The 14814-nt window shown below is 33.9% G+C and overlaps 3 protein-coding genes and 1 long non-coding RNA gene across 5 annotated transcripts; 3 read left to right on the forward strand and 1 right to left on the reverse strand.

The window, feature by feature from the left end:
- Window positions 1–378: 378 nt before the first annotated feature.
- Window positions 379–897, reverse strand: LOC110894240. Its single transcript, XM_022141436.1, has one exon. The coding sequence runs from the start codon at window positions 895–897 to the stop codon at window positions 379–381; it is 519 nt and encodes a 172-aa protein (XP_021997128.1).
- Window positions 898–2810: 1913 nt separating this feature from the next.
- Window positions 2811–3961, forward strand: LOC110919736 (protein EXORDIUM-like 2). The gene has a single exon (XM_022163997.2). It carries the CDS (start codon window positions 2857–2859, stop codon window positions 3781–3783), a length of 927 nt encoding a protein of 308 aa, XP_022019689.1. The 5' UTR covers window positions 2811–2856; the 3' UTR covers window positions 3784–3961.
- A 3814-nt stretch (window positions 3962–7775) lies between these two features.
- LOC110894234 (zinc finger MYM-type protein 1-like) lies at window positions 7776–9419 on the forward strand. The gene has a single exon (XM_022141432.1). It carries the CDS (start codon window positions 7776–7778, stop codon window positions 9417–9419), a length of 1644 nt encoding a protein of 547 aa, XP_021997124.1.
- A 1344-nt stretch (window positions 9420–10763) lies between these two features.
- LOC110919725 lies at window positions 10764–14010 on the forward strand. 2 transcript variants are annotated; one of them, XR_002581602.2, is made up of 5 exons: window positions 10764–10999; window positions 11109–12369; window positions 12732–12870; window positions 13539–13618; window positions 13788–14010. It is a non-coding gene; the product is annotated as an uncharacterized LOC110919725 (long non-coding RNA). The 2 variants fall into 2 exon arrangements; XR_002581600.2 differs by having other exon boundaries at window positions 11109–12870.
- The last annotated feature ends 804 nt before the right edge of the window (window positions 14011–14814 follow it).

Genomic DNA, 14814 nt, shown 5'->3' on the forward strand with positions numbered 1-14814 from the left:
CAAATAGTCCCTGCGATCGAATAAACTTGCTTTTACCATACCAAACCTTCCAAAACTTATTTCTAAGTTATGTAAAGGTTATTTAAGGTATGTTAAGCCTATTTCACTATTCCGGAGTGTTTGTCGCGTTATACTGATTACGTTTACGCACCAGTGCGCGTATAACTTTCCAGAAAGCGATTTAAAGCTCGGAATTGAACAAGAATTGATATGTGCAAAGGATACACATATTTATACAAATCCCAGGTATGAAACACAATGTTTCATAGGTTTGGCATTTGTTTGGTGTTCGAGGTGACACAGGTGTCACATCATCATCATCATCATCTTCTTGAAGCCAAGATAGTAGCTATGCCTTCATATTGTTCAATGAGACCACTAATGTTGTAACACCAAGCTTTTATTATCAACGGGGAAACCAACATTTGCAAGTTGGTCTGCAAGAACCTTCAACTGCTGACAGTATGCGTAGACACATGGAAACCCACTGAGACGGGTGTTGGAGAACTTGTGAAGTTGGTGAATTGCGCGAGCACTCTTGTTATTTTGAATGATATTCTTAAGAGCCACCCATGCCTCGTATGCACTAGCATTAGGTCTGAGTATGGTGTGCAAGAGGTCACTAGAGATCGTTCCGTAGATCCACTGTAAGAAGATAGCGTCCAATCGATCCCAAGAATCATCAACTGCTCTAGGTTGCTTATCTTTGTCTGAATACTTCGAAGAGGAGGAGGATTTGACGGCTGGTCTTGGAGAGAGATGATCATGCACTTGGAAGGCACGACAATGGAGATGAAAGAGTTTGCTCCAGGATGCATAGTGACTGTTATCCATCTCTAGGGTTATCGGGATTAAGCTTTTAATGTTGGAAGAGGTTGGGTGAAGTTTGTTATCCATGATAAGATGTGATACAGAGGAGATGATGCATTGAAGAGAAGGAGGGAGATCAGACGAAAGTGTGGGGGATCGGAGGGAGGGAGACGGTGACCTAGAGTGCCTGGTCTCGGTCTCGTGATACCATATTAAGGTTTAATGTAATAGGCTTTCTTGCCTTCTCTGTCTCATTAATCAAAGATATATAAGTAATTACAAAGCCCTATCTTTGATTAATTACAATTGATTGACAATATATTAGAAAATACAATATTGACCGTTATTATTAATGAATAAACATTATTATAGAAAAATAAAATTAACTTATAAGTAAATTAGTACTTAAAAAACCCAATAGAGAATCCTGGATTACAACCAGAGATGTTACTTTTCATAAGTTGTGTTAAAGAAATATGTTATGTACAGTATAAGGGGTAAGTTTGTGAGATCTTTGATTTCTTGCATCAACTATTCAAAAACTTAATATATATATTTTTTCTTTTTTGTTCTTACTTAATTTGGCTTGATTATTGATAGTCATTCTTTTGTGAATCGGTTTTAAGTATAAAACACTGGAGCTATTTTAAATCTTAACATTGATTATTGATAGTCGTCCTTTAATAGTTTCATTGTAAGAGACTTAGTTTTACAATTATAAAAAAAAAAAAGTTAAATCTCATTTTAGTCCCTGTAATTTGAGCCATTTTGTCAGTTTAGTCCAATGGTTTTATTTTTTGCATATGGGTTCAAAAATGTTTTACCGTTGTCATTTTAGTCCACTAGGTTAAATTTATCAATTATTTTTGTTAACGAGAAGGGCAATTCGGTCATTTTATATGGCCGAATTGCCCTTCTAGTTAACAGAATTACATATAAAATGACCAAATTGCCCTTCTCGTTAACAGAAAAAATGGATGAAGTTAACCCAGTGGACTAAAATGACAACGATAAAACTTTTTTGGACCCACATGCGAAAAATGAAACCGTTCAACTAAACTGGTAAAATGGCCCGGACCACAGGGACTAAAATGACATTTAACTCTATAAAAAATTATACGAATCTAAACAATGTTGTTCTGCTATACGTGATTTTGATGAAATTCCTAAAAATACTTAAAAAAAAAAAAAGAACCAACATTTGTTCACATGTGTCATACGATTATATGTGTCACCATCGTTTTTAAATGTTATTCTATAGTCATGAAGGGAAATAGAATGAATTACTTTTATTTACTTTTGAAGTAGGGAAACAAAAAAAAAAAAAAAAAAAAAGCTAATGGATTTGGCAACCAGGCCTTCAAAGTGGAAAGTGGACCTATTATTGTATTGAGTTAGACACAACGGTTTACATCTCTTCTTTTAACAGAAATTACAATAGGGACAAACCTAGAAAGTTGGATGCTCGGTTATAAATTGTAATATGTTTTGCATACTTTTATATTGTTTGATACAAGTCTTTCAACATTACTAAATACACTACGTTTTTAAAAAGATGTTTGATTGTAACAATGCGTCTCACTCATTTCAATAGTGTGTCTACTTTCCACGTTTAATTAAGTTTGTAATGAGTTTTGATAAACAAGATAAAACTATGAAATGTCATCCCAAACTTGTTTAAAATATATAGAAAAGAAAGAAAAAGCATTTCATAAGTTGATGTAACTTTTTTTTAATAAACGGTAATAACCATATCATCAATGCACATAACATCAACTTTAATTAACATAAATAAACACTTTTCACCTATAAAAACCCATTAAAATCCTTTTAAAACCGGGCCTATTTATAAAAGAGAGTGGTTCAACTTAATTATATCAATTATATATATCGTTGATGTATGCATACCCCACCAAAGTCAAAACGACGCGGTTTCCGCTCCCTTAACATGCGTCCCACTCTTTCTCCTTAAAACCTAACACCATAAATACCCCAAAACACATACATATTTCTTACAATCCAACTCTCCCCTTAAACAATAACACCATGCATACCATTCCCATTTCATCTTTAACATTCTTTGCTTCCTCCCTCCTCCTCATCTCCACCATATTCCACCCATGCGCCGCCACGATCCCTCGTAAACTCGCCCTTTTACAAACTCCGGCCACCGTCTTAAAATACCACAAAGGATCAGTCCTCATTGGCAACATAACCGTCAACATCTTATGGTATGGCCACTTCACCCCCAACCAAAAAACCATAATAACCGATTTTATTAACTCACTCAACGCACGCCTCCCTCCAGCACCCTCCGCGGCCTCCTGGTGGCAAACCACCAGGAATTACAAAGGCGGGCAGCGGAGGATCCAATTAGGGAAACAAATAGTAGATGAAAAGTACTCCCTAGGAAAAACCCTTAAAGATTCCCATCTTATTTATTTAGCCACCAAAAATAAAGGGTTTAATGAAATAAGCTTGGTATTGACCGCAGCTGACGTTGCGGTCAATGGGTTTTGCATGAACCGGTGTGGGACCCACGGGTCGACTCGGGTGAACAAGGGTCATAACTTTGCGTACGCGTGGGTCGGTAACTCGGTGACTCAGTGCCCAGATCAATGTGCGTGGCCGTTTGTGCAACCCGTATACGGACCAAAGGTACCGCCTTTAGTGGCGCCCAATGGTGACGTCGGGGTCGACGGGATGATTATAAACATTGCAACGGTCTTAGCCGGAACCGTGACGAACCCGTTTGATGGCGGGTATTTTCAAGGCCCGGCTACGGCTCCGTTAGAAGCCGTTACGGCTTGCACCGGGATATTCGGGTCAGGTGCCTTTCCCGGATACCCGGGGAGCGTATTGGTGGATAAGAAGACGAGGGTTAGCTATAATGCGCAGGGTGTGAAGGGGCGTAAGTACTTATTACCGGCTATGTGGGACCCCAAGACTTCGACGTGCAAGACACTCGTGTAATGATTAAATGAAGGTTCACGTGTCAATTATAATTTTGTTTTATTTTTTAAATTTCATTATTTGTTTAGCTTAAAGTTTTATTAAAGACTGTAAGCACTTATGATATATGTTTTATGACTCACGTAACGTTGTTGAAATTAATTATTATTTAATCTATAATAGAGAAAATGACAATTAATATTTTTTTATATTTATAATATATTTTTGTTTTTATACATTTAATTATTGTGTATAGACTTATAATATATCAACAAATCACCAAACTGAATTTCGTTAACGTTTCAGGGTTCGCATAATTAATATATATAAGACTATTTAGCGATTAGAATGTAAAAAGGTTAAAATAGCCGTTGTGAATTGTTACCTGTACACCGGTGTTCTTCGAATCATCGATTGAGATTGTGAATCCATTATTATCACGCGGTGATTGATTAATTCCATATAGAAAACCCAAATGACGCCCTCTGAATTCTGATAATCGTCGATTTCATTATTCACGCCGATAATATCGATGAATGTTTCACCAGTTATCCACGCGCTTTGATTTCACGTTAGTCGCATACCATTGTGTTACCAGATCTATGATTTGGGCCTGATTTGTTTAGTAATGCGCCTAGTATACATAAAATCTAATATAAAATTGGTGGCCCTTTAACTTGGGTGGCCGTAGTCCTGGGCCTAGGGTTGTAAGCCCGTTGGGCCGGCCCTGGACTTATTATTAAATGAATACTAGGGTATTTCACACAGAGGTGTTAAAGTTCCAACATTGTTCATAAATTTTTATATGTCATATATATCAACGCTAACCTGAACACACCTAAACCCATGTAGTTTAAACAATGACATGTTTAATTTTAGTAGGACGTGATTACTACCCATTTGTTAAACTAGTTAAACATGCAATCAAAAATACGATCATTTATTAAACGTGTTAAGATTGACAAAAACCAAATTGTTTTCATGTCATGTCTTATTTTCCAATACCAACCTGGAATCAAGCACACTACTTAGGGGCTGTTTGGTAACTTTCAAATGGTTAAGTGCTGAACCAATAAGAGGTCTGAACCATTAAGTGCTGAACCAGTAAGATATCTGACTCATTAAGAGTCAGTATAATGCTTAACCGTTTAGAGACAAATGTCTGACCAATTCAGATTAGAGGTCTTAATCATTCAGACTCAGTATAATGCTTAACCATTCAGAGGCAAATGTTTGAATCATCTGCTTGCGAAACAAAACTATTAAGAACCTCATTAAGAGGTAAACAAACACTAATGGTTCTTTCTTGTGTGTACCAACCTTGCTACGTAAGAGAGACCGACATGCAAGCGATTACAGCTAGCCTCATCAACGGTTGCTGGCTTATTTGTCAAAAAAAAAAAAAAACAACCCCTTAGTACTTGATTGAGAAGTTGGGAAGCAAAATCAAGTTCATTAAAAGGAGGTAGATGGGCTGGATATAGAGGGATCATGCAAATGTTCAATTAAAAGATAAAACAGCTTAATGAGTCCAAATTTATAAAAATAACGATTGAAGAAACCAAGTTAACAAATCCTTATCTAGTATGGTGGGCTGGAAAACAAATGTGAGAAACTGTGGTGGGCCATTTGCTTGTATGGGCTGTATGGGTGGGCTGTTGGCAATCTATTCATGATGTCCAGATTCCAAGTTAACAAATCCTTAGCTAGTTCAAGTTTATTTTTGTGCATGCACACATTGTTGGGATCGACTTTTAAGTTTTTTGGGAGTTAGTATTAAAATTAATGCATCTTTAATTATTTCATCGATCAAGGACGACCCGACCCATGTGCAAGGTAATACACTCTCCCAGAGGCCCAAAATTTATATATAGGGTAGGAATCAAAATTTCTTTAAACAAAAAAAGGTGCTAATCACACCTTTTTTAAGTTTGTTTTAAAGTTATATTTATGTGTATATTATTAATTTTTAAATTATACATATGTGTATACTATCAAACATATCTGCACGATACTTATTTTTCAATTTTAAACGTGCATCTACACATATGTACACTAGAAAAAACATGTTCGAAACCATAATCTTCCTTTATATACATACTAGTAGGATTACCCGCGCGTTGCGAACGGGAACTCAGTCAATATCGGTTCAATTCGTTACAGCACCGGTAAGATACCGACACTCAATACAACAACCAATGCTAGTGTTGATGTTATTTGGTCATAATTGATTCCGTTCGTCATGGCACCGGTATGAATGTCGAGAAAACCATAAAAAACAAAAATTGGTCCCAATTTTGTTTGGATGGTATCGGTTCGGTTCGTCATGATAAAGAACAAAATAAGCACGTCCCATTATATTATTACAATAACGTAAGGGTAAAGGTCGTCACTTTATCTAAAAAACCAATCTGTGTAGCAGCTTTGGGGGCATGTACATTGTGCTTCATCAGAGCCGGCCCAATGGGCTTCCCACCCTAGGCACAGGCCTAGGGTCACCCAAAATTAAAGGCCTCCAAATTTTTTGATGGTTCTTTATATACTAGGCCCATTTTTTTTTATTTTATACTAAACATAAATAAGAAGCCCACAGAAAAGGCCTGAATCGGCTATTGAGAAGAAACTAAAAGGCCCAAATCGTCGCCTGAACTTCTGAGAAATTGAAAGTAGCTGCTGTCTCGGTCTCCCACAACATTCACGAATCGTCGCCTGAAACGTCGCACAGAGAGGACATAATGAACGGCGGCGGCTTTGCAGGTTGGAATTCACGATGTCGTCGCCTGAATCGTCGATTGGTTACAGGTATTAACGTCTATATATTCTTCTCCATTCAGTTTTGTCAGTCATCAAACAAATTAACAAACTTACAAACCCTCAGTGCTCAGTTCTCGATTGATATCCGTTCTCGGAATCTTGATTTGTGGCAGACATGGATTATCAGTTCTCGGAACTCGGTGGCATAGAGTCTTAGACACTCAGATTCTCAGAACTCGGAAGTCAGTGGCACAGGTTAGATATTTGATTTTTTTCCTGAATCAAGTTGTTGTTTAGGGAATTAGGGCTTATTCTTCTTTCATAATTTGCTTTTTTCCTGAATCAAGTTGTTGTTTAGGGAATTAGGGCTTATTCTTCTTTCATAATTTGCGAATTTTCTGAATAAAGTTGTTGTTTAGGGAATTAGGGCTCATTATCCATCTCTTAAATAGATTTATATTTTAGCAATGTCAAATCGAATTCGAACTTTTGAATCCGATCATTCAAAAAGGCAAAAAAAAAAAAAAAAAAAAACGTAAACAAGAAGCTTTAATTGAATCACAAAAGGGAGCACTTCTAAAATATTGTATGCCTACAACAAGTCAACCTACAAACGATAGTGATACACCTACAAATAATGAACCTACAAACGACGAAAAACCTACAAATGATGAATTTACACCGATGAAATACCTATAAATTTTGTTGATCCAAGTCAATGGAATAATTTTAATATTGATCTAAGAGATATACTCGTAGAAAAAGGCCCGATTAAAATTCATGATTACGATTTTCCACAAGATGAACACTCATGAAGCTTTAATACATCTCACTATATGCGAACATTACCAAATGGTGAAACGCTAGAAAGAAAATGGTTGATTTATTCTATAGATTTAGATAGAGCATTTTGTTTTTGTTGTAAATTGTTTAACGTGAATCAATGTATTAGTAGCTTAGTTAAAGAAGGTAATAACGATTGGAAAAATATTAGTAGTAAATTAAAAGAACATGAAAAAAGTAAAGTACATATTAACAATATGAGAACATGGATGGAATTAGAAATAAGATTGGCGAAAAATAAGACAATCGATAAACAAAATCAAAATTAAATAAATAAAGAAAAAGAACATTGGAGAAATGTGCTAAAAAGAATTATTGCCCTTGTAAAGAGTCTTGGTACACATAATTTAGCATTTCGTGGGACAAATGAACAATTGTATGAAGAAAACAATGGTTTATTTTTAGCCGGTATTGAGATGATTGCAGAATTTGACCCGATAATGCAAGAACATGTTAGACGCATACAAAATAAAGAAATTCATAATCATTATCTTGGACCCAGAATGCAAAATGAACTAATACATTTATTATCAAATGAGGTCAAAACAAAAATTATTAAAAAGGTTAAAGAAGCTAAATATTTTTCAATTATTCTTGATTGCACACCCGATATAAGCCACAAAGAACAAATGTCCATTATCTTACGATGTTTAGATATTTCACCAACTTCAATAGAAATTAAAGAATACTTTTTAGAATTTTTAATAGTGAATGATACAACTGGTAAAGGTCTTTTTAATTCTATTAGTGAGGAACTTAATAGAATAGGACTTAATGTGGATGACCTTAGAGGTCAATGTTATGATAATGGTTCAAATATGAAAGGAAAACATAAGGGAGTACAAAAAAGATTGTTAGAAGTTAATCCTAGAGCCTTTTATGCTCCATGTGGTTGTCATAGTTTAAATTTAGTTATTTCTGATATGGCTAGCGCTTGTGACAAAGTTCAAGATTTTTTTGGAACCATACAACGTATTTATTCTATTTTTGCATCATCCACTAAAATATGGAAAATTTTACAAGATAATATACCATATTTAACTCTTAAATCATTATCACAAACACGTTGGGAAAGTCGATTAGAAAGTGTTAAAGCAATTAGGTTTCAAGCTCCAAAACTAAGAGATGCATTAATGGATTTGTATCGTGATAGTACTGAGGCTAATGTTAAAAGCGAGGCTAAATCATTAGTTGAAAATGAGTTGGAAAAATTTGAATTTTTATTAGCGATGGTTATTTGGTATGAGGTTTTACATGCTATTAATGTAGTTAGTAAAAACTTACAATCAAAAGATATGGGTATTAATATTGCTATAAAACAACTAGATGGACTTATTATTTATTTTAAAAACTTTAGGGATGAAGGGTTTGAAAATGCTATGATTGAGGCTAAAGAACTTGCTTTAAAGATGGGCATTGAACCTAGTTTTGGTGAAAAACGTGTTATTCGTAGAAATAGAAGATTTGATGAAAATGTTGATAATGAGACTTTGAAAACTCCTATTGATTGTTTTAGAACGGATTACTTTTTATACATAGTAGATCAAGCTAGTGTTTCATTCGAAAGTAGATTTGCTCAGTTTAAAGAGTTCGAACAAATTTTTGGTTTTTTGTTTAGTATAAAAAAGTTAAAATCTTTAGATCAAAAAATTTTAAAAGAGAAGTGCATTTATCTGAAAAAGTTTTGGAACTATGATAATCATATTGATATTGATGGTTTAGATTTATTTGAAGAACTAAAAATGCTAAGAGAAATTATACATGTAGAATCTGGCACACTTACTAATATATTAACTTATATTAAAAATTTTAATTCTTTTCCAAATGCATATATCGCCTATAGAATTGTGTTAACCATTCCTGTAACCGTTGCTACTGCAGAACGTAGCTTTTCCAAATTAAAACTAATAAAAAATTACTTAAGATCTACAATGTCACAAGAAAGATTAAATAGTTTAGCTATTATGTCAATCGAAAAATATTTTTTTGAAGAACTTGATTACGATAATTTCATCAAACAATTTGCCTCGGTTAAAGCTAGAAAAGTAGATTTTATTTAAACATATACTATAATTATAGAAAACATATGACTTTCAAAAAAAAATTTAACTACGCCAATTATAAACTTTTAAGTTTATAATTGCCGGTCCCAAGCCCGGATAAAGAAGGAGGGTTTTGTTACTAAATATGTTGAAAATGATAATTTTGCAAAAGAGCCACCACTTCGTAGTTCGATTAGGGCCTCCGAAAACGTAGGAACAGCTCTGGCTTCGATCATTTGTACACTATTATTCGCAATTTGGTTTTAAGTAAATTTATATAAAGATGAAGATTAACATAACTACGTCACAACCACATAATCAGAACTATATAAAACATAGTACTTTAAAAATCATACAAGAAAAATAAAATATGTTTAAAGTAGTTAAGATTTATATACTATTAAAGAGAAAGGTCGGTGGAGACCTTTCTCTTTTAACCCTCAAATTTTGACTTTTCCATTTCTTTAAGGTTCTTACACTTTTAACTTTTTCCAATTTACACCTTTAATTTTTTGACATGAAACACTATTAACCCTTATCTTTAAGTAAGTTGCACATTCACTTCTAACTTTCAGTAATTGACAACTTTGACCTTCTTAACCTTTTCTACTTAATAAGTTGACACCTCCTTCTTTGGTTTAAATGACTTTTATGACTTTACACCGCAACGTGTACAAATTATTATACTTTTTTTTATCTATGTTCTACTTATTTTGTGTACGTTCGTAAACTGTATTTGAAAGCAAGTCGGGTCAAATATATTACGTTTTCATTCGATGGCGATGTAATTATTTTAAGTAAAGAGTCGGGTCAAATATACAATATAAATACGAGTTACTTTAACTTTCGACGCCGCCGCAACGCGCGGCGGGTCAAAATCCTAGTTACTAATATAATGAAAATAATACAAAGTATTGCTATTGTTCATAAAACATCGTGCTTCGATCTCTAAACCTTAAATCCTAAATCCTAAACCCTAAAGCTAAACAATAAGGCTAAAACGGTAAAACCTAAACTAAACCGTAAAATCTAAACTATAAACCCTAAAAGCTAAACCCTTAATACTAATGATTAACCCTAAAACTAAACCCAAAAGTTAAAGCAAAACCTTAAAGTTCGTTTGAGTCTACTCCCCACCTTTTTAGTGTTCCCCAATAACCTCATCTATTATATATAATAAATGTGTTAATTTTTGCTGATGTGTTAAGCTAGGAGGTCTCTAAATTTTGCTTTTTGGCGGGAAAATCCGTCCACTTTTCTTTGACGCGGGATCCGGATTAATTCGGGTCGGAATATGGGTCAAGCATGATGGATAATGGATCCTTTATATTTCCTTTTTCCTCATTCTTCTTTCACAACCCTAAAGAAACATAGCTGAAGAAACCCTAGATCAGCCGCACAAGTTATTCCTCTCCTAATCAAGGCGATTCTCCATCTTCACTTCGTCATCCCTTCATCATCTTCAATTTATGACTTCTGTGTTGAACTCACACTCAATGGCGGCCAGAAACACAATCCTTATGTACCGGCGTGACACCTGTTCTTCAATCTATGTGATACTTGTGGTTCGATTTATTGAAGCAATCTTTAAGATTAAGGTTCCGGAATCAATCTATGAATGTTCTTCATTTTTTGAATTAGTATGGTTTTCATAACATTATAATATTCTATGCTATTCTATTCGGTAACCGTAACCCTAATTTGCAGATTATTGTTTTTGGTGGGTTAAACCGTTGAAGAGAAGCATCAGAGGTTTTTGGTTTTTAGAGAATATTTCTGGTGGGTTAAAAAGCATAACAGTTCCAGTCCTCCTAACAGGTTAGGTATCCTAATTTTCCGATTTCACCCCTGTAGAGCATCGCTTGACGGGGCGCTGCTGCTACCAAAACAAAATTATTAAAAGTTTTATATCTCAATGAGGTAACTGTTAGTTTCATCAAAATGATTTTCAAAATTTATAATTTTATTTTACAGTTTAGGAATTGATATAATTGAAATGAAATAGTTAGGATTCTGCCCTTTAACCAATATATATATATATAACATGAAGAAGCTGGGGTTCCATATCAATTAGCTTTTATAGGTAAAGTAATAAAAAATTGAATATTAACTAGAAGTTAAATATAAGCAATTATTTTTGTTTCTTTAATAGGGCTCCATATCAGTGAGTATGTCCATATATTTCTTGAGTTTTTGTTTCATATGCACTCATTTAACATTTGACATTGTTAAAATGAATGCAAATATGGATGAAATATATAAAAGAACACACTTTAATTCAGTGTTAAATGCTACAGTTCAAGAAATGTAATGATCATTAGTAAGCATAGGATTTAAATATGTTTATTTTATCTATAGTTGATTAATTCCTTTTTGAAGATTACTAACGCCTACTAATAGGAAAAATGTTTTAATATGTAACGTAAAGGCTATTTTACAAATTGATTTTGTAACTTTTAGGCGATATTAGTAACTTTGGTTTTCTTGAATGAAACGATTATGAGGTTGTGTTGAATGTACAATTTGGAAAACGTTTGATCTCATTTGACCTGTTTCATTTTTAGCCAAAATTATTAGATATTACACATTTGGCCTGTTAGCTAACAAAAGTGCTGATAGGAAAATTGTTTTAATATGTAATGTAAATGCTATTTTACAAATTGATTTTGTAAGTTTTAGGCGAATTATATGGTTGGGAGATCTTACTTACCTCGTTGATTTGTCATACGAGGAAACACGTGATTTGATTTCCAACAATGCATAGTCCAAGTTGTTAGAAAGCAGAGATGAGCTCGGTACCAACTAGGTAGTGAAAATCCCCTAAAATGTGTACGGTACTGGTACGGAAAATCCCAAAAATGGGTGCCGGTACCAAAAATCCAAAAGTCGGTACCTAAAATATTTCGGTTCGGGGTATTCGGTCTCGGTATTTGGTACCATTTGCTCATCCATATTAGAAATTGATCACGTAAGTTGTTATGATATTAGTAACTTTGATTTGACTTTCTTGAATGAAATGATTATGAGTTTGTATGGAATATACACCTTAAGATTAAGGTTCCGGAATCAATCTATGAATTTTCTTCATTTTTCGATTCAGTTTTTGCCATATATTTGCTTCGTTTTTTGAAATCAATATATGAATATTAGGGTTTCTGAAACAATCTATTAATATTGGGGTTTTTTGAAATCAACATATGAATATTAGAGTTTTCGAAATCAATATATGAATATCAAGCATTCAATGTCTTTACATTATATGAAATATCTGGTATAAATAGTTGTATTTTGTTTTTATATGCATCCGTCTAAGGATTCAACAAAATGTAGGTCTCGTGGTGGTAGCACTTCAAACCGTGGTGCCAAAAGTGGTACAGGTCGTTATGCTGGCCATGGTTCTAGATGGGGAACCTTTACCAATATTCGCATTGTTAATAAGCTATTAAACGGGGAGTCAAGAAAAATGAAGGTATAATTTCTATTTTCTCATTATTTGGGGTTTAATTTTTTGTAACTTTCTTATGTGTTGCTTTTAGTAGGATTACTATTGAACTAATATAGTTTCATATTGCTTATATTTATGCATGTTTAGGTTGGTTGTCTTTTTCTTTCGGTTATGCATCTATAACTTCATCATTTCCCTCCTAACATGTTTCAGATTTGAGAGTTCTTTTCGTAGTTTATCCTTTCAATTCATGTTTTTTGTTTCTTTGTTAGTTATTTATATTAGTTCATATATTCTAATTCGTCTTCTCTAAAGATACGGAAGTTGCTAAAACAGTAAGAAAACAAGTTTAAGAAGCAATACACTCGGTATCATTCGACATGAATGTTCCTGCTGTTAGTGTAGTTAGCCAGGTTTGACTAATTACTTATTACTTTATCCCTTCATATTATTAAAAGTTAATAATCAAAATTCAGTAATATGGTAGGTGTAGGAATATTATATTTAAAAAAAATTATATTGCTTCTTACTTTGCTTAAGGGTAAAAAGTTACCTAAATGGGAATGGTTCAAACGGATTAAAAGTAGCCAGAAGTCTATTTTAACGTCGATGTCTTTATTTTTACTGGACTTTTTTTCTTATTATAATATTTTATCTACTTCTTATATTTATCCTAACGTGTTGTTTCTTAGACACTGGCTTGGCGTTTAGATGCTCCTAATCTTGAAAGCTACCATGCAAGAGTGGGGTCTTTGTATTGCTATTGTTACAAGTATGTATTGTAGCATATTATTGTTACAAGTATGTTTTATAGCATATTATATTCTTAGCATTTAGAGAAAAGTCAAGTGGGAGGTTTATGATAACATCTATGGGTGTTCATCGGTTCTGATATATGTTTTGATGTCAGCATATTCATCACACACTTTTGACAATTGCAGATGCATATGTAATGTTAACAGGGGAAGGTAGCTTTACACATTTATGCTTCTTGTATATGAGTTTGCTAAACCCAACATCTACTTCTTGTAATGTTAACATTTATGCTTGATGACTATTGAACCCGTATATTATTGTTGCTTTTGATTGTAATTTAAATTTTCCTACCCGGGTATCTACCCGGGGAATAACCTAGTACTATATAGATACATATAATTTGCTTTTTATTGTTGTGATCATGACTTTAGTATCTATGTAGAACTTCATTCTACAAAAGCCTACATACTCCATTGATCATCATATACCTAACACTTGCTGACCATGTGTAGTGGAAGACACAAATAATGCCCTCACCCTTAGGTGTTTTGCGCCATGTGGCAGTCCAGTTAGCAATGTGGCATTATGGGACGTTTTTCTAAAATGGGTGCAGTGGGGATGTGGGCATTGTGGGGCATTATGTTAAAAGGGGTGTGATAGAACTTAAATAAAAAAAAAACCATCAAAATTTGATATTGGCCAAACAAAAAGGGATGCACGGTCATTGGTCAAAGAATTAGAAAACCGGCGTGGAAAAAAGGACGCCTTGTGCATTTTTCTTTTGAAAAAAACACCCAGGGGTGGGTGGGTAGCGTTTTGGGGCGTTTTTTTGGGGGAAAAACGCCCAAAAACCGCCACTACGGATGGTCTAAGCACAGTTAGCGGGATAGGATGTTCAGATGCTATTTGTTTATTGGGTCCAGAAAATGGAGTGAGACATTTAGTCTACACACTTGAGAATTGTTTAAAATGCAAAGCCAAAACAACCTATTTCCGGAGTATCAACACTAAGATAGCGTTTGTTTCACAGAATGAAATTGAATCTTAATGGAATTGGAATCTTGATTTCACTACTTAAGTTGTTGGTTTCAACAAGAAAATGAATTGAAATTCAATAACAACATAAGGAAGAGAATCTATATCCCAATTCCATCCAAATTCCATTCTATTTTGCGAAATAAACACACTTAAATTACAAATCAAATTTCAATC

This window comes from Helianthus annuus, chromosome 2, assembly GCF_002127325.2.
Source record: "Helianthus annuus cultivar XRQ/B chromosome 2, HanXRQr2.0-SUNRISE, whole genome shotgun sequence".
Lineage (NCBI taxonomy): Eukaryota > Viridiplantae > Streptophyta > Magnoliopsida > Asterales > Asteraceae > Helianthus > Helianthus annuus.